A 25,161-nucleotide genomic window follows, 5' to 3' on the forward strand; every position below is an offset into this window, starting at 1 on the left:
CCACATTTGACCATTTAACCATGTTTGACCAATCGAGGTAGATTCAATAATTAAACCCCAAATTACCGAACATTTACATGAAGTTTAGAGTATCGACCAAATATGCATTGAGTGCACCCAACTACTAAGGCCACCCATTATACATATATAATAATTCCTTTCATTTACTATCAATTTAACATATACACAAGCAAAGATCATGTTTCCAATTTCGTAAACGATTTATCCTAATTCACCCAATACTTGGTCTTTTATTTCTATTTCACATTTTGTCGCATAGTAAATTCCATCGAATTACTATGGACACCCACATAACTTAAATCATCCCTTAGCACCTTTTAAATTCACTTTCAAGCATTCAACATCACAACCAATTCAAAATTTCTGTGTTGTTACCTCCCAAATCATAATAGCCACAGATCAAACATAACAACACAATACCATTTATTCACTCATAACCAGTAATCCATTTCACAGAAACCTCACACACGCACTCACAATCTCTGATCAATAATACAACCAATTTCTCAATCCATAACTTAATCGATTCTCCAGCCAACAAACAGAAAAATTTCCATCTAAATCTCGATATTAACTCCGGTACTACAATCTGCAAAGAAATCCTCAAACCACCAAACTACACAACTCGATCAAACTATGTATAGCACCATGCTTCAACCAAATCTCCAGGACAGAAATAATTCAAGAGCTCTTCAGTCCACAATTTTTGAATTCATCACAAGAGCAACCTTTGAATTCAAGGTTTGGAATTATACCTTCGAAAACTACTCCAAGAAAGCTCGATTGAACAAAGATGATGATGAACTGGGAATGTAGACGTGATCTTCCCAGCAAGCTTCCCAATACCTTGCCTATAGTTGCAGTCGAGACCGAGGCAAGCCAAGAAGAGCCGGAAAAGTAGCCGGCGTCAGCAACAACGTCGAACCCAAAAACGAAAACCATCAAAACCCAATCCAAACTGAAAACTAATTATACAGATTTGAAGATCATGACCAGGAGAAAAGGTTTTATACCACAGACGGCCCAGAAGGTGGCCGGAGGTGCCGGAAATTGCAGAGGTTGCCGATGAAGGTTCGGGCTTCTCGTCGTCGGGCTTTCTTCTCCGTTCAGTGCATGGTCGATCAGAGGCTACAATGAGGTAGGCGACGCAGAGACGAAGGGAATGGAGCTCGTGCGCCGTCGATCGGTGGCCGGACGGCGTCACTCTGGTCGGGTCACATGATCGGGTCGCCGAGTCTCAAGAATGGGTCGACCTCTCTCAATCTCTCTCGATGTTTCTGATGCAATCTGGTCCCTTCCACGGGATTTATAGTCCAAATAGATCAAATCCAACGGTGGAGATTAAGCGGTGGAGTCAACAGACGACCCAGATTGGTCCACGACATTTTCTATTTTCTTAAATGATTTCCAAAATCTCAAAACTTCGGAAAATCATAACAAATAGGTCGGGTATCCGAAAAATTCCCCAAAAAGTCCCACGAACTCGTCGTGTCGTGCACTTTATTATCCAATGCTTACATCGAGGATTTCACTTTATGAAAATTTCTGAAATTTTCTCGAGCATCTTGCCATTTATCGAGATCGTAAATAAGTAACTTGTTGAATGATCTCAATTTAAGCTCGATAAATTTTCCGGGGCTCACATTTCTTCATTTTATCGGGAATGTATCCCAAATATCTAATATATCGGGGGGATATTTGATTTTGACGATATAGGAGAAATTTCACAGAAATTGTGGAATAAGATATTTCCCCCTATGATATATAGGTCTCTCCAAAAAGGCAGATATCGGGTGTTGAGACAAAAAAAAAATTCAAAAGTCCAATTTGATTAACTCCTACAAAATGTGATCGTGGTCTTTAGTAGAAGTTGGAGGCCAAAGCAATCCACCAGATCAATAAAGCAATTTAATTTGAATTGTTTGATCAAAGGAATTCAAAGCAAAAGAGACGGGAGGTAGACCAAACTAATTAAGAGTGATTGGTTAATTGTTCTCTATGCTTATCTCTTAAGGAAGAGACACATGCAGTAAGCCAAACAAAAAATGGCCTCAACTATAAGATCTTTTGTTTCTTTTGAACGTGTAATCTTATCAACAAGTTTTCAAATACATATGCAATCACCACAGATTACAGAGGATGTATGAGTCAGTCAAAGAAAGAAAGAAAGAAAGCAATCAACCTAACGTGAAGGCATCAAATCCGCCTCTTACAAACTCAAGACCGAGTCAAGATGAAAGAGATTTGTACCTATCCAAAGTTTGAATAAACAAAGCTACCAGTTCAAGCTTCCAACGTGAAAATTGGAGTTTTGTTGCTGCTGTGATCATCTTCAAAGTGACAGATTATAGCTTCAAATTTGAATTTAAATTGCATGTTATCCTCATCTCCAACCAACCGTTTGGGTTCTCAGCTGCCTATAAAAAGGCTCAACCTCACAAGCAAAGGGGAGGAGTCGAGCAAAAGCAGAGGAGGAGACTCAGGAGAGCAGAAGCAAAAAAGGCTGGGGAGAAGGACTGGAAGGCAGCAGAGAGGCAACGAAGGAGGAGCAGAAAAGGCTAGAGGGGAGCAGAAGCGGACACAGGAAATACATCAAGAAAGAGGTGAAGCTTGCTGCAGAGGAGAGAGGAAGCATTTCAGCAATTTTGATCGAAGCAAGAAGCCAACAAGCAACCAATACAAAGGTTGGGGCCTCTCTGATCCACCCGTGCTACTTTCTTTTTCTGTGCAGCATCTCTTTTACCTGTGTCACCATGGAGCTATGGAGGTCCCCGGAGCGGTCGCAATCCCGTTTACGATACATGTGTATCAATGGGTGTATGACCAATCCGGTGGAATTTTTTAAGCCTTGTTGAGTACCAACAAGTGCTTTGCAGCAGAAAACAGTGTCATCATACAAGGACAATGCCCATTTGCCTCCACAAGAGCTGTTTTGCAGAAGCAACAACGGTCACCACCAAAAGTCTTCTACCTCCTGCCTTCCTTTCCACCGCAACACAACAAATGGCCTTGCACCACTTGCAAACAAGCCACACAAGGAATTGACCAAGCGAGACAAACCACAAATCATCAAAATTGGTGTCTGGAGAGGAAAGTTCACCCTTGATGTTCTCTTGGAGTATTTCCAACAACCTGCAAGCAAGGAGGAAAGAAATCAGAAACCTGACACTAAGTTGTGAAGCAGAAGCCTCTCACTTCTGTGTGAGAAATCTGGACTCACTTTGTCCACCAAATCCCAGCGGTGAAATGGCGTTTGCTGTCAAAGCCCTCGCTTGCACTTGCGTCTGCAGCACATACAAAGGCTCTGTCATACAGGGGATTGCAGAGAATAGCTGAAAGAACGACCGATCATGGACAATTGATTATTGTTCTGGGTCTAAAAAAGAGAAGAAGAATATGACATTCATGTAAATGACAAAGTCTTCAAAACCATAATTGTGAGTGTGTTGTGCTACAACTCTGAATAAAAGCTAAACAACGAGGCTATCTCCAGGTGCTTTGAGGAACCACAAAATATATATTATGAAGCTAAGCAAGAAAGGTTGATTTGTTAAAGAATGCTGCAAGTTCACATGGCATGCAAGTCAAACAACAAAATACCAATTAAGATGCCTAGCTACGCGGTCTTCTCTCAATCAAAAGAAAAAATCAAGGCATAATGGATAGTCTACCTTAATTAATCATGGTGGACAATCTTTTGAAGCAAAAAAAAGACAAGCACCGGTATAAAACAAGGAGACCAAGCGGTGGTGTTGCAGACAAATATAAATCAATTGAACTTTGATAATTGAATTATATGCCATGGCAACAACTCACTTTTTGGGAAGCCACGTTCAAGTGGATATGCCTGCACACAAAAAACAAAAGTCTCAATCAAGCACTTGAGATTCATGTGGAGGTAGCTATGAGACAACAAATTTAATTGAGGCAGCAATTACCCGTCTTAGCGCTCACCAGGCATTCAGCAGAGAAGCACGAAATGCAATCCCAACTCACCAAGTGTTCAGGAGAGAATCACAAAATGCAATCCCAGCAAAGTAAGTGGAAGAATATGCAGACACCAAAAGACATGCCCCGAAATTTTGAAGAAAGCTGGAAAGTGAAAACAAGCAAAATCAATTTCTCTCCAAATCAAAGAAGCTCAACAAGAAGGAGTTATTACCCAGTATGCATCCACGATTAGTTGAAGTGTAGAATCAGGAGGAGAAGGTATTTACCCAATTTCTCACAGGAAGAAGCAATACAGCAAAGTTCGAGCTTCAAGAGTTGAGAAATTCCTTCTAGTTGAAGACCCATGCGTGCTTCCATCTCCAGATCAAGTTACCTCTTCAAATCCATATCCAATTTCACTTGGTAAAAGCTTAGCGCCAAGTTCGCAGTGTTCTGATACGGCACTGCGAGGCGGTGAAAAGGGAGAAGCAGAATGGCCGAGGAGAAAAGGAAAAATAAGAAGAAAAGAAAAAGTGGACGAGTAAAAATAGCAGCTGGGTGCCCTTATCAAATTTGGGTCTCCAATAAGCTTCACACGGGTGCTTGAAAAGAAAAGAGAAAAACTTCTTGGGTGTCACTGGTTTCAATATGAACACTCCAAAATGCGACCCGGAGTTCACTTGGCGACATGGATGCCTATATCAAAATATCCGGACTTTGGTACAAAACCAAGAAAAGCTCAAATCTACAAATTCTGATGAACTACAGTGGTTTGATCCCTTCACAGGGTATGCAGGCAGTCTAGCGACCCACTAGATGCAACCGCAACTCCAAACAGAATCCCTGACTCCACCAGTCAAATTCAGCCAGTCCCAAATGAATCACTGACTCCAGTCAAATTCTCCCAGCACCAGAAAATCAAATTATTCCCAAATCACACAAAATTCAAAGGCTCTAAACCTTTCAAATCTCTCAAACACAAATCCAAAATAAATGGGTCATCTACTCATTTAAATATCAAATGATGAACTATAATGCCTTCACAGGGTATATAGGCAGTCTAGCGACCCACTAGATGCAACTGCAATTCCAAACAGAATCCTTGACTCCACCAGTCAAAGCCCTCCAATGAGTCATTCACTCATTGGAACTCTTGAACTACGAGTGGCTTGATCCCTCTCCAAGGGTACGTAGGCAACCCAGTCAAATATCCGGGTGCAGCCGCAAACACAAACAAACACACATCCCATCAATTGGTTTCTTCATAAATGGAATCAAAGGGTGTTTCCCTGTAATAAGGGATTGTAATTAAGAGACACAGTCTGTCTTGAATGGATCGAACCCGAAATAATAAAAACTCTATTCACTAAATGAATATGAGTGAAATTATGTTGGGTGACATTTACGCTCACTGTGTGCAATTTTTCCTCAACATCGGGGAATATATCGGAAATATCACAGATATTTTAATTCTTAATATGTACATATATAAATATATATAAATGTATAAGCGGAGCATCTAACGGTTAACAACAGAGACTGTATTATGTATGTGAGCATCTAACAGTAACATTGAGTGATATAAGCTGAATTGAATCAAGTCAATCAAATGATTCTGGATAGGGACAACACGAAAGCTTCTCTCTCTCTCCACCTAAAGTAGATCTTCCGTTCTATTTCAATCACTTTGATCATGGATTCCCCTCCCATATTGAATTTTAGCGAGATGTTAGATTGGGAGCCCCAAGGTTCTTGACGACGACTATCAATGAAATTTTCCTTTTTCTCTCGCTCTCTGTCGAGGAGGGAGAAAGTAAACATGAACCTCAATATGCAGTAGTAGTAGTAGCAATCGGCGCGTATGCCTTCAAGCCCCTTTTTTGCGCTTTTTAGCTTGTGTGCCTTTGCACCTAGCCCTGAAAATTGAGACATTTTGATGGTAAAATTCTGCCTTTCAAGGCGCTTTTTTTTAATTCATTGATTTAAACTACTCAAGGTTTAAATCAAGACAAGTGGTTCAGTGGATAAATTGGGTCCCTCCACAGGAATGTTCAAGATGTAGAACCCTTATGTCCAACGTTTGAAGACTAGGTCGGTTTAGTGCAATTGCTAAATCATAAACGTGACCAGTGGAGAGGCTGCAATGTCATGTTAGTCGTTCGGGCCCCCAACAGATTCATCATTGGGCCTAAGAAGTTTTTGAGATACCACGATCAATCCGAAAAAAAACAGGGTGTCAAAAAAAAAAAACACTCCAAGTGTTAAGTCTCTTTAAAGATCAATTTTGTGAAAAACTATGTAAATTTAATATCTATTAATTTTCTAATCATAATGAGATAAAAACACCGAATAGACAGATGTATCTATATGGAGATCTAAAAAAGAAACCTACTTATACATCTTCTATTAATTTTATGGGGTCACATAAACCTTTAACATGTTTTAGTATAACATGTATGCATGAACCATTTCAAAGTTGTGTAACATTAACAACCAACAACCAACTACCACATTCAATTTCATGATAGATAAATGATATAAACACATGAGACATTACTCATGAAAATTTAGACAATGTGACAGAGCTAACAATCTACCAAGAACATTCTAATACTCTTGGAGCAGTGTGAATATTTACATTTACACAATGCAGTAGAGTCTAGAGATAGGAATAATTGATAGCAGACTTCGTACATAGCATCAACTAGAAAATTTACCCGCGCTTTGCTGCGGGACTTGGTATTATTACAAATGAAACCGCTTGTATAGACAAAAATAACTGCATTTAGGGGTGCATAACAGTTATCAATTTCTGTCGTTCTAAGTGAACTAACAACTACCCATAATCAAACGAGGTTTTCAGTTTGAAACAAAATTTTCACATGTTCATTTAACACTATGTACAACAACCACAAAGCTCATTCGTGTACTGATCTGAAAGGTTGTCAGCTTCATGCTTTGTAGAGTATAAGAGTGGAAATTTTGTCCATCCAGCCGTGGAGTATGCAAGATTTGAAGAATGCTTGAAGCTGCAATGTGTGACCTGTGAAAATGAATTGAATTAATTTCAAGAAAACATTGGCCTGCAATAATTAATTGGATTTTGTGAGGAACTTGTTGAGTATACCTTGTGAAGCAAATATCTACTTCCCTTCACTTGAATTATGAGATCACCTGAAACTTCAAAAGAAATCGACAGCAGAATTTTTTTTTTTAAAAAAAAGAGTCATTTAGTAACAACCTTCTATTCATTAATGATGCAGCATATCTTAAAAATACTTTCATATTTAATCAGGTGTGCTTTTACCTTATAGCATGAGAAGTTATTAGTAGTATCAAGTTTCATAAACTTCATGATTGGTTCCTTTAGAAGTTATCAGTGCAACCAAGGCAAATTTAGAAAGCCTCTTCACAAAAAAACCTACAAAATCAATAATTAGACTATGTCAAAACCAAATGAAACAATACCAAATCTAATATACCTCAAACACACTATCCAAAAGCCAAATCAACCAATAGCAGAATGATAAACAAACACTTAGGTAATTTATTTTTATACATTAGTGAGGCATATAACATAGTTTAAGCAAATATTCTACTGAAATGGAATAGAAAAGATCTCACTATTTAGTCTTGATTACAAAGCTAGAAGTGAGAGTAAGGAAGAGAAGGTCCTCACCCAATTTCTCACAGCAGGAACACATATATCATGACATATATGAATTGACAGCCATCTGAAGTAATAGGTTTCCTACTGCCTGCATATTGTCCATGATTTCATCAAATTAATTCAGGAACCCAAATAGCAATTTATAGGTTGTCTAAAATAAACGCACAGCAACACATAATCAAATTAATTCAGGAATGCAAAGAGCAATTTATACAATGAATTGAGCAACATGGAATCAAATTAATTCAGCAACCCAAAGAGCAGTTGAAAGCAAAAGAATCAGTAGCATTTTGAAGTTCATTAACATGAAGTATGATATAACTTCTTTCAATACGAATCTGCTTCTTAGTCTCTAGCATCAGATATAGATTACTAAACTACAAAGCAGATACTCTCTTTTAATAATTTTTCTCCCATCAACTTATCTCCATATTAATAATAATGATATCAATAGTTGATTACCTCATGATGTGCAGCAGTCTTATCATCCACAACAAAATAATCATGTCCAATCCATGATAGAATGCTGCCTCCGCTGACCGAAAGCATAAACTCAATCCCCTTATTCTAGTTGTTTACATTTACATGTAAAAATTTGTCCAAATCAGCAAATATTGATATTTCGTACAATAATGTGGAAGTATTGAAAAACTGCATAACAAAATCAATCTAAGCATACTTTTGTACCTTTCTAGATCCTATGTAAGTGTAGCTAAAGTAGGTTCGATCCCAAAGTTCCAAATCCAATACCAATGGCAGAACCTAAAGTCACAAACTACAATTAGTAAAAGCTTAAAATACTAAAACCCTATAACTAAAAACAACAAAAGAAACCATTTTGCAAAGATGGGTATCTCAGATAATCAAAGATGCAGTCAAACTATTGTCTTCTCTGATAAAATGACTTGATATTAGAACATGGAAAAATGTGATGCTATTTATCACAACCTAGCGAAAACGTAAATACTTTCTTGTTTAACAAAATTGGCACGTACCTTTATTCAGAACAGCAATACCATTCTCCAACTCCAGATCATGGAGACATGCCTGGAAAAAGTGATTCATGTTAGTGTGAGTCATCGTTCCCTATTAGGAATAGGCCACTAGGGAATATATTGTTGTAATTTCTTACCTTGTATATGTTGTGTAGTACAGTAGTACACAATAGTTGTAGTACGTTGTAGTACGATTGTAATCTGTTTATATACACCACAGAATGGGTATAATAATATGTCAGAAAATTCATTCTCAATCTTATTCTATTTGACTTGGTATCAGAGCAAAGATCTGAAAGGACTTTGTCTCTTTAGTTGTCCAATTTTTTCCTCAATCCGAGGAATTAATACAGAATCAAACCCCTTTGCTAGCGTTGTCTTCGTCGTTCTCTATCTTTTATCCAAAGGGGTTTTCGTCTCTTAGAGACCGACCATTTGTCAGTTCCTCATCAAGCCGGGTCCACCGCGTCAAACCAAGATCGTTCAGTCGTCGTCGCTCTCCACTACCCAGATCGACTTCGCGCCTCTGTTTCTGTCCAGAGCCGTCGTCGCTTGCCCAGATCGACGCCGTACCTTTTTTTGTCCGGCGGACATCCAAGAACGACCTGCAGCGTCGTTGCCCAGCCTTCTGCAGCTTCGTTGTCCAGTCTGCTGCATCCAATTCGATCGCTCCTTTCAATCTCCGGCATCGTTTCGTGTTTCCGGCGTCACCCATTGATTGAGTACTAGCTCAGCATCGGCTCTCTCTTTCCGACCGGCGTCTGCTTCCTCTGTCCAGATCGGCGTCTGCAATCAAAGTCGAACCCGGGTCAACCCGTGCAACAGGTTTCAAAAAAAAAAAAAAATCTGCACATTCTATTATTCTTTTTTAAATCTTCTGTCTGTTTTCCGCTGCATATTTTGTGTGATTTTACTACTATATTGTTGCAATGGGTAGTGATGATAGTGAAGGACAGGGTTCTAAGATCAATGAGGTCCAAAAGATTGAGGTTTATGTTCGAAGTTCAGATGGTGGTTCGTTTGGTGGTCCAAAACTCAATGGCACCAATTTTCAAACATGGAAGAAGATCATGTATGTCCATCTTCGTGGCATACATAAGATGGGGCATGTAAATGGAGCAACCAAAGCTCCTGGTGAGGAAGATGTGACTGCCTATGCTAAATGGGAGGATGATGATGGATCTGTGATGGCTCTCTTGTTCAAAGCCATGACTGAAGATGTGTTACAGTTGGTGGAAGAGTGTGAGACTGCTGAAACAATCTGGAAGACTTTGGGGGATTTGTATACCAACGAATCTGATTTTATAAAGGTTCATGAATTGATGTGTAAAGCTGCTAGTATGCAACAGAATGGGCAACCAATAGCTGTGTATTTCACTAAGCTGAAGAATGTATGGGCTGAAATTGATCAGAAACGTCCTTGCAAGATCAAGAATCAAGAAGATCTGGTGTGGTACTAGAAGGAGAAGGAACTAGAAAGGGTCCATGTATTCCTGAGGGGGCTTGATGAGAAGCATAGCAGTGCCAGGGGAGAATTGCTAAGAATGATAGACCCTCCTAGTTTGAACACAGCTTTCACATATATCCGCAAGGATGAGTCTCAGCAGGAGAGTGTCAAACATGCACAGGTTGAAGTGTCTAGCCTCGCCATTCAGGCCAAGTCAGCGACACCTTTCCTTCAGCAGCAAAGTTCAGTCCCACTTCATCAACAAGGTTCCCCACAAGGCTTCACCAACCGCCCGTCCTCACTGTTCTTATTGCAACGACCTTGGGCAAGTTCGGGAGACTTGTTGGAAGTTGAATCCACACCTTAAACCTAAAAAGCAAGGTTATTGTCCTAAGGCGAGAGCAGCTGCTGTTCAATTGGTCCAAGAACTGAATTTCTATGGAGTGGCTGGCCAAGATCATCATACAACAGGTGGAGCTACTCCTACAGCCTCTATAGCTGGTCGAGGTAAAATTGGTATGGCTTTAAAGGTTTCTAACTTTGTTGGTTCTGATACATGGATTATTGATTCTGGTGCCTCTGATCATATGACTTATGACAAATCATATTTTACTGAATTGTCTTCCCCACCAGTGTCATATGTAACCAATGCCAATGGTGAGGCCTTTCTAGTGTTAGGGTCAGGGTCAGTTCGTATTACTCCCACCTTAGAACTTCATAATGTGTTATATGTGCCTGACTTATCTCATCATTTGATATCTGTTCCCCAGTTGAATACTGAGTCTAAATGCTCCGTAACCTTTTATCCTATGTATGTGTTTTTTCAGGATCTTCTCACCAGGGAGATAATTGGTCAGGGGTATTTGAGGGGCAGGTTGTTCCATCTGGATCAGATATACGCAGGAGAGAAACTAGGAGCACAGTCCTGGGCCGCTTTGACTTCGAGTTCTGATAAGCTAAGTGAAATCTGGTTATGGCATCGCCGTTTAGGGCATCCCTCTTTTAGTCTTATGAGAAAAACCATGCCTACTTTGTTTATTGGTGTGGATGAGTCTACTTTACATTGTGAAACGTGTGCTTTGGCCAAGAGTCATCGTGCTACTTATTCTCCTAGTATTTCTAATAACAGTGTTGCTCCTTTTGAGTTGATTCATTCTGATGTTTGGGGGCCATCTAGAGAGCCCACTGTGTCGGGTATGAGATATTTTGTGTTGTTTATTGATGATTGTCCGAGATTGTCATGGGTTGCTCTTTTAAAAACCAAAAATGAAGTCTTTCCAGCTTTTCAAACTTTTCGTACTCTCGTTCAAACACAATACCATAGCACTATTAAAGTCCTTCGTTCTGACAATGGGGGGGGGGGAATATGTTAATCATGTTTTCCAAGAGTTTTTTAGAACCCATGGGATTGTTCACCAAACTACATGTCCACAAACACCAGAACAAAATGGAGTGTCTGAAAGGAAAAACCGTCATTTACTTGATATGGCTCGTGCTCTTCTCTTTAGTGCTCATATGCCTAAGCAGCTTTGGGGCGATGCTGTACATGCTTCCTCCTATCTTATCAATCGTCTTCCATCTAGCGTCCTTCAGGGAAAAATTCCATTTGAGGTTCTTGCATCTCATGTCTCCTTACCTTCATTTCATAATCTTCCAGCTCGTGTCTTTGGTTGTGTTGCCTTTGTCCATGTTCCTAAAAATCAGCGGTCTAAGTTGGATGCCCGGTCACTTAAGTGTGTGATTGTTGGCTACGGAGGGTATCTCAGAAGGGGTACAAGTGCTATCATCCACCTACCAGGAAGTACTATGTCACTATGGATGTTACCTTCTTTGAGGACATGAGTTATTTTTCCTCTTTAGATGCAGCTCTTCAGGGGGAGCATTCATATTTTGAAGAACTGTATCATGGAGAGGGGGAGGAATCAGAAGGAGGAGAAGGAGAAGTCACACAGGCAGGAGGTATTTTGACGGATCCAGATCAGAGGTTAGTTGGGTGCTTGATTTATTTGGCTCATACTAGACCAGACGTTGCATATGCAGTAAGTGTGGTGAGTCAGTTCATGCATAATCCGAGTGAAAGTCACATGGATGCTGTTATGCGGATTTTGAAATACTTAAAGTCAGCTCCAGGAAGGGGAGTACTGTTTTCTAAACACAACAATATTCTTGAGGTTTGTGGCTTCACAGATGCAGATTGGGCTGGAAATATCATAGACAGGAGGTCGACATCTGGATACTTTACCTTTGTGGGAGGTAATTTGGTTACCTGGAAGAGTAAGAAACAGAAAGTTGTGGCACGTTCTAGTGCTGAGGCAGAGTATAGAGGTATGGTTCACGGAGTGTGTGAATTGTTGTGGCTGAGAAATCTGTTACGTGATCTAGGTTTCAAACTCAAAAATTTCATGCAGTTGTATTGTGACAACAAGGCAGCGATTGACATATCACAGAATCCAGTACAACATGATCGTACTAAGCATGTGGAGGTTGATCGTCACTTTATAAAGGAGAAGCTAGATGCCAAAATTATTAGCTTTCCTTTTGTTCCAACTGAAGAGCAACTTGCAGATGTTCTTACCAAAGGAGTTTCCAGGAAGGAGTTTTATGACTCACTAAGCAAGTTGGGCATGGTTGATGTATATGCTCCAACTTGAGGGGGAGTGTTAGTGTGAGTCATCGTTCCCTATTAGGCACTACTACAAAAAGTTAATCACACAACGGAACAGAAATCATCTGTTGTGTGTTTAAGTAAGCTTTATTGCACAACGGTACTTGTTAGCTTCTGTTGTGTGAATGCCAACAAAGTGATAACTTTTTTATTAGAACTACATTGCACAATGGAATTAAGTAATGTCTGTCGTCTGAGTCTTAAAAAATTTAGCGGCAGATTTCCCTCCACTTTGGAGTCGTGGTTGCCTCTTGAAATCTAAAATTTGGGCTACTTGATACAACGGTGTTTGGGATTTCCGTTGTGTGATTGAAAACTGGATGCCAAATTTTGAGGAAGATTGCTTGTCTTCCACAAGGTAAACCTAGTGCAAGCTGTAGAAATTAGACAACAGAAGTTGTACTTTTCTGTTGTGTGAAATAGGAACATAAGCGGCAACATTTTGAGCCAAAATGCTGTAGGCGGCATATTTCCCTCCATGTTTTTGCATTTTGATTTTATGTAGTGCACTCTTACAACAGTTTGTTAGGTTTCTGTTGTGTGAGCGACTTTAGAATTTATTGAAGTTTAGTTGTGCCTCCCAACCCGCCCTAGCCACATCGCGTCCAAAAGAAAAATGAAACAAAATGAAACCTAACCCCCTCTCCCTCTCCCCCCTCCACGAAACTCTCGAGCTCTCTCAGTCGGAACCTTTCCCCCCTCCACAAAACCCTTCTCTCGAGCTCTCTTAGTCGTGAAACCCCTCTCTCACCCCCTCCATGAAACCCTCTCTCAATCGTTCAATCTCCTTACTTCTATTCTTTATCCCCCGAAATCCAAATCCTCTTCAGTGATGGAGGAGATAGAGTGCCCTAGATCCACTTTCTCTCTCCTCCATCTGTCTCTCCTCCTCGCCTTCAAACTAGGGTCAATCGAAGAGATGTAGAAGACGAAGCTGTCCGAGACAGCAGAGGCGATGGTGGAGGCGAACGCACTGTGCTTTGATGTCCTTAACCTCTTCACTCTCGACCGCCGCCACCACCTCCGCACAAAGCTCCAAAACAAACCACCTCCAGTCCCCAAAGTCACCCTAGACTTCCCCTTCACAGGTATTTTAATTTTTCGTTTGAAGCTCTTATCTGAGTTTGCATTTTGCTTATAAATTTTGTTTGTCGGTCACTTTGTTCATATCCATGTGTTGAGCTTATCAATGGGTTTGTTTCCTTGGTAAAGATTTGTGTTTGTTGCCTCTTGGTTCATTTTCATTCGTCTGTTATTTTGTATTTCTTTGTTTTGGCATTTCTGAACAAAAGATTATATCTTTTTAAAATCTTTTGGGTTTTTAACTTTTTATCATCTGATGATATTTATTGGGTAATTGAGTATCAGTATCTCTTAAAAGTATGTTTCTTTTGACCAATCTTGTTTAGGATTTCTTAGATGATATATATGACTGCGATTGCTCATATTCTTGTAGTTTAAATGAGTATTAGAATTCCTTCACTCTCTCTCTTCCCTCCACCGCCATAGCTTCTGCTTCTCCCACCAAGAAGGTAATAGCACTACTGCTTCTCTGTGGTTTTGTGTTTTGTGAGAGTGAGAGTGACTTGAATTTTTGCAGGTTTTGGTTCCGATTGCGAATGGCATGGAGCTGATGGAGGCGGCGATCGCCGTCGATGTTCTGCGCCGAGCCGGAGCTGATGTCACTGTGGCTTCTGTGGAGAAGCAGCTGTGGGTTGAGGCTTGTCATGGGGTTGAGATCATTGCTGATGCTTTGGTTTTGCACTATGGCCAGAGCTTCTTTGATCTCATTACTCTACCTGTGAGTATTCAGTCCCTCTATATATGTGTCCTGAAACGATGAATGTATGCAAGTGTTCTTATGTGTGTATTACAACTTTTAATTTGACAGCTTTTGTTTGATTGCTTAAACACTTGATAGAAAAGAAAGAGGAAAGCGAAAACTAACAATTAAACCAAGAGAATAGTAGGAATTGTTGAAGTGGTTACTGGAGAAGTATGCTTATTTGAAGCAGCTGTATTTAGCTTTGTTGAATTTTGGCTTGTCTTTTGATAGAACTATGCATATAGTTTGATATAATCCACAACGTATTAGAATGGAGGAAGCCTTTTATCTATCTGTACTTGCATTGTTCTATCTTAGGAGTTTCTCAAGTGTGCGTTATTGGTTGCTTATTGTAATTGAACTTGACTTTTGGCTTATCATGCTATAGGGAAGGGATGCCAGGTGCTACCAATCTTAAGACTAGTGAAAGCTATGAACATATACTCGAGAATCTTTTTCATCTGTGCCATGGTTGTGTGTATATGGTACGTAATCCAGCCATTGCAAATGAGAAGATAACATATTATCTTCTCATCCTTATCCTCATAAAACTTACATTTACTAGTAGTATAACTGCAAGGATAGTCTTTGTTCTTTTTCTGCGAACTAGTTGTGTAATTTTGCAAGTAATCTCATCAGAACCATGAGCCTCTGATTATGGGCAAAGTTTGACTAATATTTAAAATTTCTCATCATCATACCTCTAGCAATTATTTTGTCAATGTTTGTAGTAATAGTTATCTTTTTCTTGATTGCCACCTTCTGATCTTTTGAAATTATACTGCTTTATGCATGTGAATGATAGTGGGCTGCTGTTTCATGATATATATGATTCCTTTCTGTCAATGTTTGTAGTAATAGTTTTGTCCTTTCTGTTTTTTCATAGTTGTTCTATGATGTTTGAGATTCTTTGTAGTCATATTGGACTGATGCTTGATCTGGTAAACAAGGGAAGTAGATATAGTTGGACTGCTGTCAATTGATTATAGCTGCTGTTTCAAATCTTTTTCTTTATAATGGCCGTTGGTATTTGGTTTTGTTTAATTATGAATCAACAATCATTTTGGTTCTAATAATTCTGCTAAAGCAATGCCTTAGACCCACAGTGAGTGTATTAGCTATTATTTTCTTGTTACTCTTGATGGGTACTGTGAGAAGTAAGATATCGATTCTGTACTGATCGATGTTTACTTAGTATAGATGAAAAGCTATTAGTTAAGTTTATAAAATTTGGGTGACACTATCTTGAGCTAGTAGTTGTTCTTGTTGGCGGTACCAATTGCTCTGGTCTGGTCTTAAATCGGTATCGATATGTCCTTTGGTACTTGTCCTTTCATGCCATCCATGCCATTCTGTAGTCTTGAAGGAGGGGACTTAGTAATGAATAAGGCACATGCTTCATATTAATTTTTTTATTTTTTATTCTTCTGCTTAGAATCAGTTGGACATTTCTACAGGTTGCAATCTAAAAAAAATGAAGAAAAGATATTATTCGTTGTTACTGAAGAGTGTCATTGCTATAATGCCATATATTTTATTGCAGGAGTTTAATCTGTACCAGCTTATGAAAATAAGGAAAAGCTTTTCCCTGATGCTCAAGTCAGAAATTAGTGTTTTCAAGTTTTTCAAGGCCATGCTTACATTGTTACTGCACTCTCTCTAGTTTACCCAATTTTCTCCCAAGTTAACAAGTCGTAGTCATTTTTGGGTACTTCAGCCTTTGCCATTCATAAGCCATATGCAATGAATAAGCAGATAAAGGAATGTGAATACATAGTTTTCTTGTTTTAGCCTTTTCTCCAAGTCATTTTCAAATTGTGACCACCATTTCAAATCATACTCCTATTTGGAAGTGTGTACAAGTATGCACTTGCAGATGTGCTACAATTATGTACAATTTGTATGGATGAGTTTTGAACACATTTCTTGATTGAGGTGAAACTTTTTAGTTGATCTGAATGTTAATATCTTTTCTCTGGCAGAAAGAGTGATCCCAGGAATTGAGCTGGTGCGGTTAGCATCATGGTGTTTGCAGTATGAAACTCGTGAGAGGCCAAATGCCAAGTCTCTTGTGACTGCCCTTGTTCTTCTTCAAAAGGAAACTTCGTTGAAGCGAAAAGATATTATATCAGCTTTTGTTTCATTTATAGGTAGCTAGGAATGATTTCTTGTTTGGTACATTATCTATCTTGAATGTATGGATGTTTGAAAAATGGTGATTGAATGATATGGAATAGAGTACTGTTTATGTGTTAATTACTATCTAATATTCAGTCATGCAACTCTTTAATGCAAAACCATGTGTTGTATGATGATAAAAGAGTTCAAAATTGAGGCTTCTCCTACAACAGTCACTGGTTGGTACCCAATTGATTACAATATTCACACAACGGATAACCAAATATAGTTGTTGTATGAACTAACAACCAACAACAAAAGAAAACAAAATTCTGTTGTGTGAGATTCATAACACACAACAGAAACAAAATGATCACTGTTGTCTAAGTAATTAACAGACAAGGGAGATAATTTTACTTCAGTTGTGTGTTACTTACCTTAGACAACAAATATTAATTTATATCCGTTGTCTGTTATTAGTCTCAGACAACAAATAATGAGTTATATCCGTTGTGTGTTATGAATCTTAGACAACAAAGAATAAGTCATACCTATTGTGTGTTATGAATCTCAGACAACGGCAAAATTTTCTCTTCTGTTGTCTGAATGTGCCGAGGCATCGCCGCGCATGCCATGCCAGGCACATGCTGCGCAGAACTCACACAACGGAAATAGGTATTTCTGTTGAGCAAACTATTATCACACAATGGTGAAATCACCGTTGTCTGATTTTTCAATCACACAACACTCGTTTAGACCACGGTGAGCTTGGTCATCACACAACACAAATCCACCGTCGTCTGATGACCTTTTTGTAGTAGTGAGGAATAGGCCACTAGGGAATATATTGTTGTAATTTCTTACCTTGTATATGTTGTGTAGTACAGTAGTGCACAATAGTTGTAGTACGTTGTAGTACGATTGTAATCTATTTATATACACCATAGAATGGGTGTAGTAATATATCAGAAAATTCATTCTCAATCTTATTCTATTTGACTAACTCCAGATCTTGTGAGATAGTTTTCTGACATAAAAAAAAGAGGATCAAGAAGCAGTTGCCGAACTTCCAAGACCAAGTGAGTTGTATCAATATACACTGGCAGATTACATAAAAGTTAACAAAATTGTCACGTACCTTTATTCAGAATAGCAATACCATTCTCCAACTCCAGATCATGGAGACATGCCTAGAAAAAGTGATTCCAACTCCAGATCTTGTGAGATAGTTTTCTGACATAAAGAAAGAGCATCAGGAAGCAATTGCTGAACTTCCAAGACCAAGTGAGTTGTATCAATATACATTGGCAGATTACATAAAAGTTAACTCTATGCTGAGAACATCATAGCCACATAAGCAGAGGAAAAGCATGCACTTTTGAACCCAGAAACAGTTCAATTGAACAGACCTAATATCACTTCATAGTTTTGACTTTTCGATATGAATCCAGAACAACACAGCATCCAATTTAGGTCTTTCTTTTCTCCCCAATTTCCTAACCCAACCAAATCAAATGCAAGCAAAGAGGCTTAATAGAAACCATAGATAACCCAGAGAGCACCCACATAGTATCTTCATGAGCAGCCACTGTAAGCTTAAACTTTTTCAACATTTCAACCAATTCGATGCAAAAGACTAAAACCAAATTCAAGATTTCACCTCTAGTTTGTTTTTCTTCCCAATCACTCATGCATATGGAGGGAAAGAATAAAAAAAATAAAAATAAAAACTAAAAATTAGATCCAATCTAACATGAAAATTCATAAACACACAATAATGAAGCACTGCCAAGTTTATGAATTACCCACACCCAGTAAATCATGAATCACAGAGAAAAAGGATCAAGCAAAAACAACCGTCAATAATATTTGTTTGCAGAATAGAGGTACACTCATTGAATAAAAGCTTACTTAATCAACAAAAAGCTTATGTTCTATTAAGCGTAAACAACAAAAAGCTTATGTTCTATTAAGCGTAAACAACAAAAAGCTTATGTTCTATGAAGCAACCACGCCAAAAAAAAAAAATTGCAGAAACCAAAGAGTTACTTGGAGTGACTTCATTGAGCGCAGGGAGAGATAGAAACCGAGGAGGACTAAAGTTGCCGACTTTGAAATCAAGTTTCATATACAAAGAATTGAATTGAATTGATCTTTAATTAACAAAAGAAGGAGAGAACAAAGGTATTTATTTTGATAAATTGCAGAATTTCAAAAATCAATCAGTATCAAGATAACGGATACTTAACTTGTTCCAATCAATCCCTGAAATCAAGATATTGCTATATACCTTTTCCGAAACGAAGGCAAACTGATTTGCTCGACGTTTTATATAGGGGAGAGGATCCTCTCCTAAGCTCCTTATCTACCTAACCTGCCTAAGCTTTTGATAATAAATTGACACGTGTATAAAGGCAAATCTAACAGCTGATATTGATTTAACCACTATACCTTCAATCCTTCCTCTATTCGCAACCAAGTATGAAGCTTCAGCATGTAACCAGAAAAAAAAGTATGAAGCTTCAGAGTTCAAGACTATAACAAACCCAAGCATTCCTGCTTCGTCTTCTTCACCAAGCTCAAAACCCAAGCTGTTTAAACTCGAACTTTGAAGAGAATCAGGAAGAAGAAGATATGGTTGTGGATTAGTACAAGCTTTTACCGGTTGAGTAGTGCGCCACAGATGATGAATTGAAGAAAGCTTATAGAAAATTGGCTATGAAGTGGCACCCAGATAAGAAACCCCACCAATAATAAAGAAGCTGAGACCAAATTCAAGCAGATCTCTGAGGCCTATGAGGTTGGTGACTCTTACCCTTTACTTTGCTTTGTGTTGTTTCAGTTAATTGATGCAAATAGTATATTTTTGTTCTGGGTTTTGGGGAATTGCTGAAATTGAGCTGAAGGTACACGAAAATTAGATCAAGATTGAATTTTTTTTTGTGTTTAGAATGTGTTGCATGAATGCTAGAGTTTGATCTTGTGTAAATATATCGAATGGCAATAGAAATGATCATATATAATCTGGGTTTTGAAGATTTTAATGGTAGAATTGAAGTCTATATGTATGCTTGGATCTGATTCCAAGTCTTTGGTTTTGCAGGTTCTGAGTGATTCCCAGAAAAGAGCATGAACCCATCTTGGAAACTAAATGTTGATGGAATTGAAGATTTCAAGCATAACAAATTTCACTCCATGAGAGGAAGAGACAAGATCTGGAACTTGGCAAAGAAAAAAAAATTCTGGAAACTGGCAAAGGAGAAACAGAAGAGAGAGGGGACCACTTATTTTTTGGCCTCAGCAGCAATTAAAAAAATAGATCAAATAGTAGGTATTTATGAAAATCAATATAAGCCATTGGATCATGATTTTATACACGTGTCGCTTTGACATTGAAAGCTTAGGCAAATTAGGAAGATAAGGAGCCTAGGAGAGGATCCTCTCCCAAGAAGTAAACCCAAGAGAAAAGTGTGGTGGGACCCACATTATTGGAGAGATATGGAAATCAAATATGTATCATTTCATTACTAGGACCTGCAATAGAAAATACGCTTTTATATTATGTGGCTGCACCGTATCTAATGAGTTTTTAATACGGTTATCCATATCATATAAAGCAAAAGATACGGAAGAAAATTTGTATCCTATGAGACTTTTATTAGTAGTGAGCATTAGCACGCCATCGGCTATCATGGTCTCCGCCCTCATTAGCGGCGGCAATACCTCCAAAAGCAATGGACACTCTTAGCCAGCAGTTGAAGGTGGAAGTGGAACTCGTGATATCAATTTTCGATGGCCACACGTGTCAGGGATGCTATTAGTACTACTAGTGCAGGCACAGCATTAGACCCTAGGACTGAAAAATCAAAAAAATCGGCGAAATTTCGCCGAAAATTTCGTTTTTTTGGAGGCCCGATATATCCATAACATACCATGACAATTTCGGTCGAAATTTTTGATATTTCCCGATATTTCCCGAAATTTTCGATATTTCCCCATACATTCCATTTCCACCAACAATTCTCATATGCAAAGTCAATCTCCGTGGGCCCAAAACGTGTGGTGGATGAGTAGTTGACATAAAATTCAATCCAAAAAACCCACAACAACACTAAGGATCGAACCTTGGTCATCCCACTACCCTTTGAGAGGGTTTGCTAACTCTGTTGTACAAACATTTATGTATTAATCACAACATTCTAATATATATATTCATTTGCCTACGAATCTGAAAACTTAGATACACGTCCGTCAATAACTAACGTGAAGCACTTAATTACTATATTGAATTTTTTTTTTTTTACTAAATGTTCAAATATTTTACAACAACATTTCAAATTATAACTTCTATAAATAGTTTTAAATAATCTTCATATCTTGCACCAAATAATCTTCATACCTTGTACCTCATAGGTCTTCTATGTGGTTATAAGTTACTTATGTAATTCAAGGTGTAATGTATGATATGTACAAAAAATGTATATAAGGCGTGATGGCTTAGCCTCCCATTGGGTTTCCAGCCATAAAAAAAAAATTAGATGTTTATTTAAAAAAAATTCAGAGTTATCGGAGATTCAGCATTTACCGTTTTATCTTAAATTATTACAAATTACTATATAACAAGGTTTATTCAATGTTTTCTTTCTATATATAGTAGACAATTGATAAAATAAACATATCTAAAAGTTTCACTTAAAATTTCCATGTTTTTCTTCAAATTTCCATCATTTTTCTTGATTATTTACCGAAATCGATATATCCTCGATATTTCCGTCGAAATTTCCATTTTCGGGACCATCTATATTTCCTCGAAACTCGATATTTTGGTCCTTGATTAGACCAAGCAAACAATGGAGACGATGAGGTCAATCGTGGCAGCAAATTTTCCCACACAAGCGCGTTTAAAGAAAGAAAAGAAAAAAAAAAAAAAAAAAAAAGCTCGTTTAAAGCTTGGCTGCTCACGTGCCGTACGTATTTTCTGTTAAAAAGCCCTGACCCACCCCCCAACAATTTGCACAAACCGCCAACACCCCCGCCCTTTTGATGTTGAAATCCCGGACCACAAACCCTTTCCCCCTATTGATGTTTAGAATCCTGACCCGCCTATGAAAACTCATTCTGTTCCCCTGGATTTCTACTATTTTCCCCTTCCCATCTGCACTCAGAGAAGTTAGTGACTCTGACTCAAAAATGGAAAGCAGTGGGACTAAAATGCCCTCACATTCCGGCGGTTTACCCAAGGAGCAGGAGCACGCTATCATTGTCTCCGCCCTGAAACAGGTAGTCCGCGGTGGCACCACCCAGCCACCGCCGCCGCAGCTCCATTATGCCTCATCATCACTTCCTCCAACAGGTGGCACCGATCAAGTCGTGATACCTTTTTCGGATTGTGACGCGTGTCAGGTATGTAATATGAAGATGGACGATTGCCTGGGCTATGGTTTGTTCCGGCCAAGCGAGCAAGACGAAGGGAAAGGGAAAAAGATGAAGACAAGCAAGTACAGGGGAGTGCGGCAGAGACCAGGGGGGAAATGGGTTGCGGAGATTCGTGACTCGCGTCGCGCGGTTCGGGTTTGGCTCGGGACATTTCAGACGGCGGAGGAGGCAGCCAGGGCTTATGACACAGCGGCAATCGAGTTCCGAGGAGAGAGAGCCAAGCTCAACTTCCCGCTAAGCAGTGAAGCTAGTACTACTACTACTGGTGCAGCATTGACTAGGCAAAGCATGGAGACTGGTGAGGTCAATCAAGTCACCGCGAGTTCTGTGAAGTCAGCGAATCAGGAAGAGGGACAGAGTAGTGATGTTAAGGACGAAGACATCGATCGCTTCATCTGGGAAATGCTTAAAAATGATGACAAAAATGAAGATTTAAGCACACGGGTCAACTCAAATTTGTTAAATTAAAACAAATTTGATTCATTTATTAAGAAATTGAGTAATAATGCTTTTAATATATATGCAGCAGATGGGAGAGGGACTGATGCTGATAGAGTAAGGTCTGGGATGGAAGAGAGACGTTTGAGAAAAGTACCTAGACAAAATCTTCTCTTGGGACATTAAGGCATTGCCTTGAAGAGTCTCACATGGACATTATAGTACAAAGAAATTAATGCGATCGAAGAGCCTTAGGGGTGGGTTATTATTCCCTACCTATACAATTTTTCTATCTCTCTCATCACAATACCTACAGCACCGTTGAAGTTTCCAGCAGAGCCGGCCCTGAGATTTCCGGGGCTCTAGGCGAAAAAAAAAATTGGGGCTCCCTACCAATATAAACCCATTTTCAATTGAAATACTGCCATACAAATGATACAATACTATTATCATAATATTAAACTCAATTTCAATTGACAGTCAGCAAATCAAAACAATTTTCTTTAATCTCAACTATAAAATTGGAGTCAGACAACTAGTCCAATTGGTTGTTTGCTTAATTCATTGCTTTGCAGTCTCAGACTACTAAGACTAGCACAAACAAATAACTCGAGATTAAAAGGAGAACGAGAGACTTAATTACCTTTCCCACCCAAACACAAACTTAACATAAAATTATCATCACCCAAATACAAGATTGAAGAACTCGTCCCCTTCTACCCAACTGAAAAAGAACTCGTCTCCTGCTACAGATAATCAGATAAAACAAGACTTCAATAATGGATCAAGAACTCACAACAGGCTTCCGTTTCTACCCAACTGAAGAAGAACTCGTCTCCTTCTATCTCCTCAACAGGAGAAATAGCCGAAGAGGCAAGGAATTGGAGCAAGATAGACTTAATTATTTGGACAAGTTTCGTTTGAGAAGTGAGAACGAGAGAGATTCAGCAGTAGAGAAGAACAAAAGTCATGTACAGAGCTACAGGCGTACAGCGATGAAACAATAAAATACATTCCAGATATATATATATATATATATATATATTTTTTACATATATATATATTAATAGAAGTTATATTTTTTTGGGGCCCTAGGCCTGTGCCTATTGGGCCTATGCCCATGGCCGGCTCTGGTTTCCAGTGCAATTCCAACTTGGAGCATTGTTCCAAGTTTAGGAGCGGGTTATTATTCCCTACCTATAAAATTTGTCCATCTCTCCAGTTCAGTTCCAACTTGGAGCATTGTTGGGTAAAGAACCCAGAAATTATTTTGGGAGATCGAGGTTGGAATCTAAAGAGAGAAGAAGCTGCATGGTCGGACAAAGAGGAGGGACCGGAGGAGTTTCCTATTTTTATATGGTCGGTTAGGGGTGGGTGCGGTGCAGTTCGGTTTGAGGTCCAAACCGCAACCAAACCGCTTTTTTCGGTTGACCTATATATCAAACCGCAACAGCATTACAAAAGGGCTGAACTGATTATTTCAGTTACACCATTTTTTGGTGCGGTGCGGGTCGGTTTCAGTTTGGAGCGATTTATTAACTTCAACTAGAAATAGAGGGAAAAAATCAGGCTTATTTTTACCTAACAATTTCAATAAGGCATAAATAAATTTTGAATGCATTTAGAGTCCACACAAATCGGCATGTCACCCAAATATCAAGCAACTTGTAGAAAGACCATAATATATATATATATATATATATATGTATATATATATAGCTCTCCTCCACTGCGGACGTCCGCAGTTTTAAACTGACATATTTATATGTGTGTGTGTTTATAACTTTATATATATATATATATATATATGTATGTATTAATGTATATGTTATATATGTGTGTGTGTGTGTGTCTTTGTGTGAGTGTGAATTTGTTGTAATTTGGCTTATGATGAAATTGAAAGTTTTCATATTTCTATATAGAATATGTGCATATATATTCTACATGTCATGACTACGGTTGACCGATTCGATCGGATTCGAAATTATGGTGAAATTAGCTAAATTTTTTACCACACTCATAATTTATTATAATAATCTCATTCAACGGTCGGTTTTTCCATTTTATTTGAATTGATAGAGGTTGCCCTTTGGAATGTATGATATATAAATATAGGTTTATAAGAGTAACTAAGTTTGACCTAGTTGATCGAATTCAAAACGAGAACCAAATTGGCTGGATTTTCTACAACCACCATAAAACATTACAATCTCTCCATCGAGCGGTTAGTTTCTCCCAATTCATTTTCCACTTCGTGGTTGCTTTAGAATGAACCTCAACAATTTAAATGCAATGTACAAGTTATACAATTTTAGGAGGAAAATTGGTATAGGCCAACGTATTTGTAATTAAAATTGAAATTTTTATCTTATGTCCACGCACATCAATTGTCTGAATATTTATATACGTGATGTGAAAAAATAAGCACGTTTCGTGGTCGTCATGTCATCTGTCAACCAAGAAGACATACAAGTGACAACGGTTGAACAATTCGATCAGATTCGAAAATATGGTGAAATTGGCTAAATTTTTTACCACACTCATAATTTATTGTAATAATCACATCCACTGGTCGGTTTTTTCATTTTATTTGAATTTACTATACAACTTTAGGAG

The 25,161-nt window shown here is 38.6% G+C and overlaps 1 protein-coding gene and 2 long non-coding RNA genes across 6 annotated transcripts; 1 reads left to right on the forward strand and 2 right to left on the reverse strand.

The window, feature by feature from the left end:
• Positions 1 to 2,249: 2,249 nt before the first annotated feature.
• LOC112176870 lies at positions 2,250 to 4,630 on the reverse strand. Of its 3 annotated transcripts, none has more exons than XR_005810543.1 (5): positions 4,239 to 4,630; positions 3,976 to 4,113; positions 3,838 to 3,868; positions 3,242 to 3,305; positions 2,250 to 3,153 (listed from the first exon to the last, which is right to left on the reverse strand). It is a non-coding gene; the product is annotated as an uncharacterized LOC112176870 (long non-coding RNA). The 3 variants fall into 3 exon arrangements; XR_005810549.1 differs by having other exon boundaries at positions 3,960 to 4,113; XR_002927181.2 differs by lacking the exons at positions 3,838 to 3,868; positions 3,976 to 4,113; positions 4,239 to 4,630 and having other exon boundaries at positions 3,242 to 3,454.
• A 2,765-nt stretch (positions 4,631 to 7,395) lies between these two features.
• LOC121051060 lies at positions 7,396 to 18,056 on the reverse strand. 2 transcript variants are annotated; one of them, XR_005804991.1, is made up of 4 exons: positions 17,810 to 18,056; positions 8,309 to 8,383; positions 8,084 to 8,188; positions 7,396 to 7,709 (listed from the first exon to the last, which is right to left on the reverse strand). It is a non-coding gene; the product is annotated as an uncharacterized LOC121051060 (long non-coding RNA). The 2 variants fall into 2 exon arrangements; XR_005804992.1 differs by lacking the exon at positions 17,810 to 18,056 and adding an exon at positions 8,617 to 8,703.
• A 3,805-nt stretch (positions 18,057 to 21,861) lies between these two features.
• LOC112167200 (ethylene-responsive transcription factor ERF071) lies at positions 21,862 to 22,575 on the forward strand. The gene has a single exon (XM_024304182.2). The coding sequence runs from the start codon at positions 21,862 to 21,864 to the stop codon at positions 22,573 to 22,575; it is 714 nt and encodes a 237-aa protein (XP_024159950.1).
• The last annotated feature ends 2,586 nt before the right edge of the window (positions 22,576 to 25,161 follow it).

The sequence above is a fragment of the Rosa chinensis genome, chromosome 1 (assembly GCF_002994745.2).
Source record: "Rosa chinensis cultivar Old Blush chromosome 1, RchiOBHm-V2, whole genome shotgun sequence".
In the NCBI taxonomy this organism is placed as follows: Eukaryota; Viridiplantae; Streptophyta; class Magnoliopsida; order Rosales; family Rosaceae; genus Rosa; species Rosa chinensis.

Excerpts from the sequence above, each read along its gene's own strand:
- LOC112167200 (XM_024304182.2), top strand. The coding sequence starts at position 21,862 with ATGGAAAGCAGTGGGACTAAAATGCCCTCACATTCCGGCGGTTTACCC.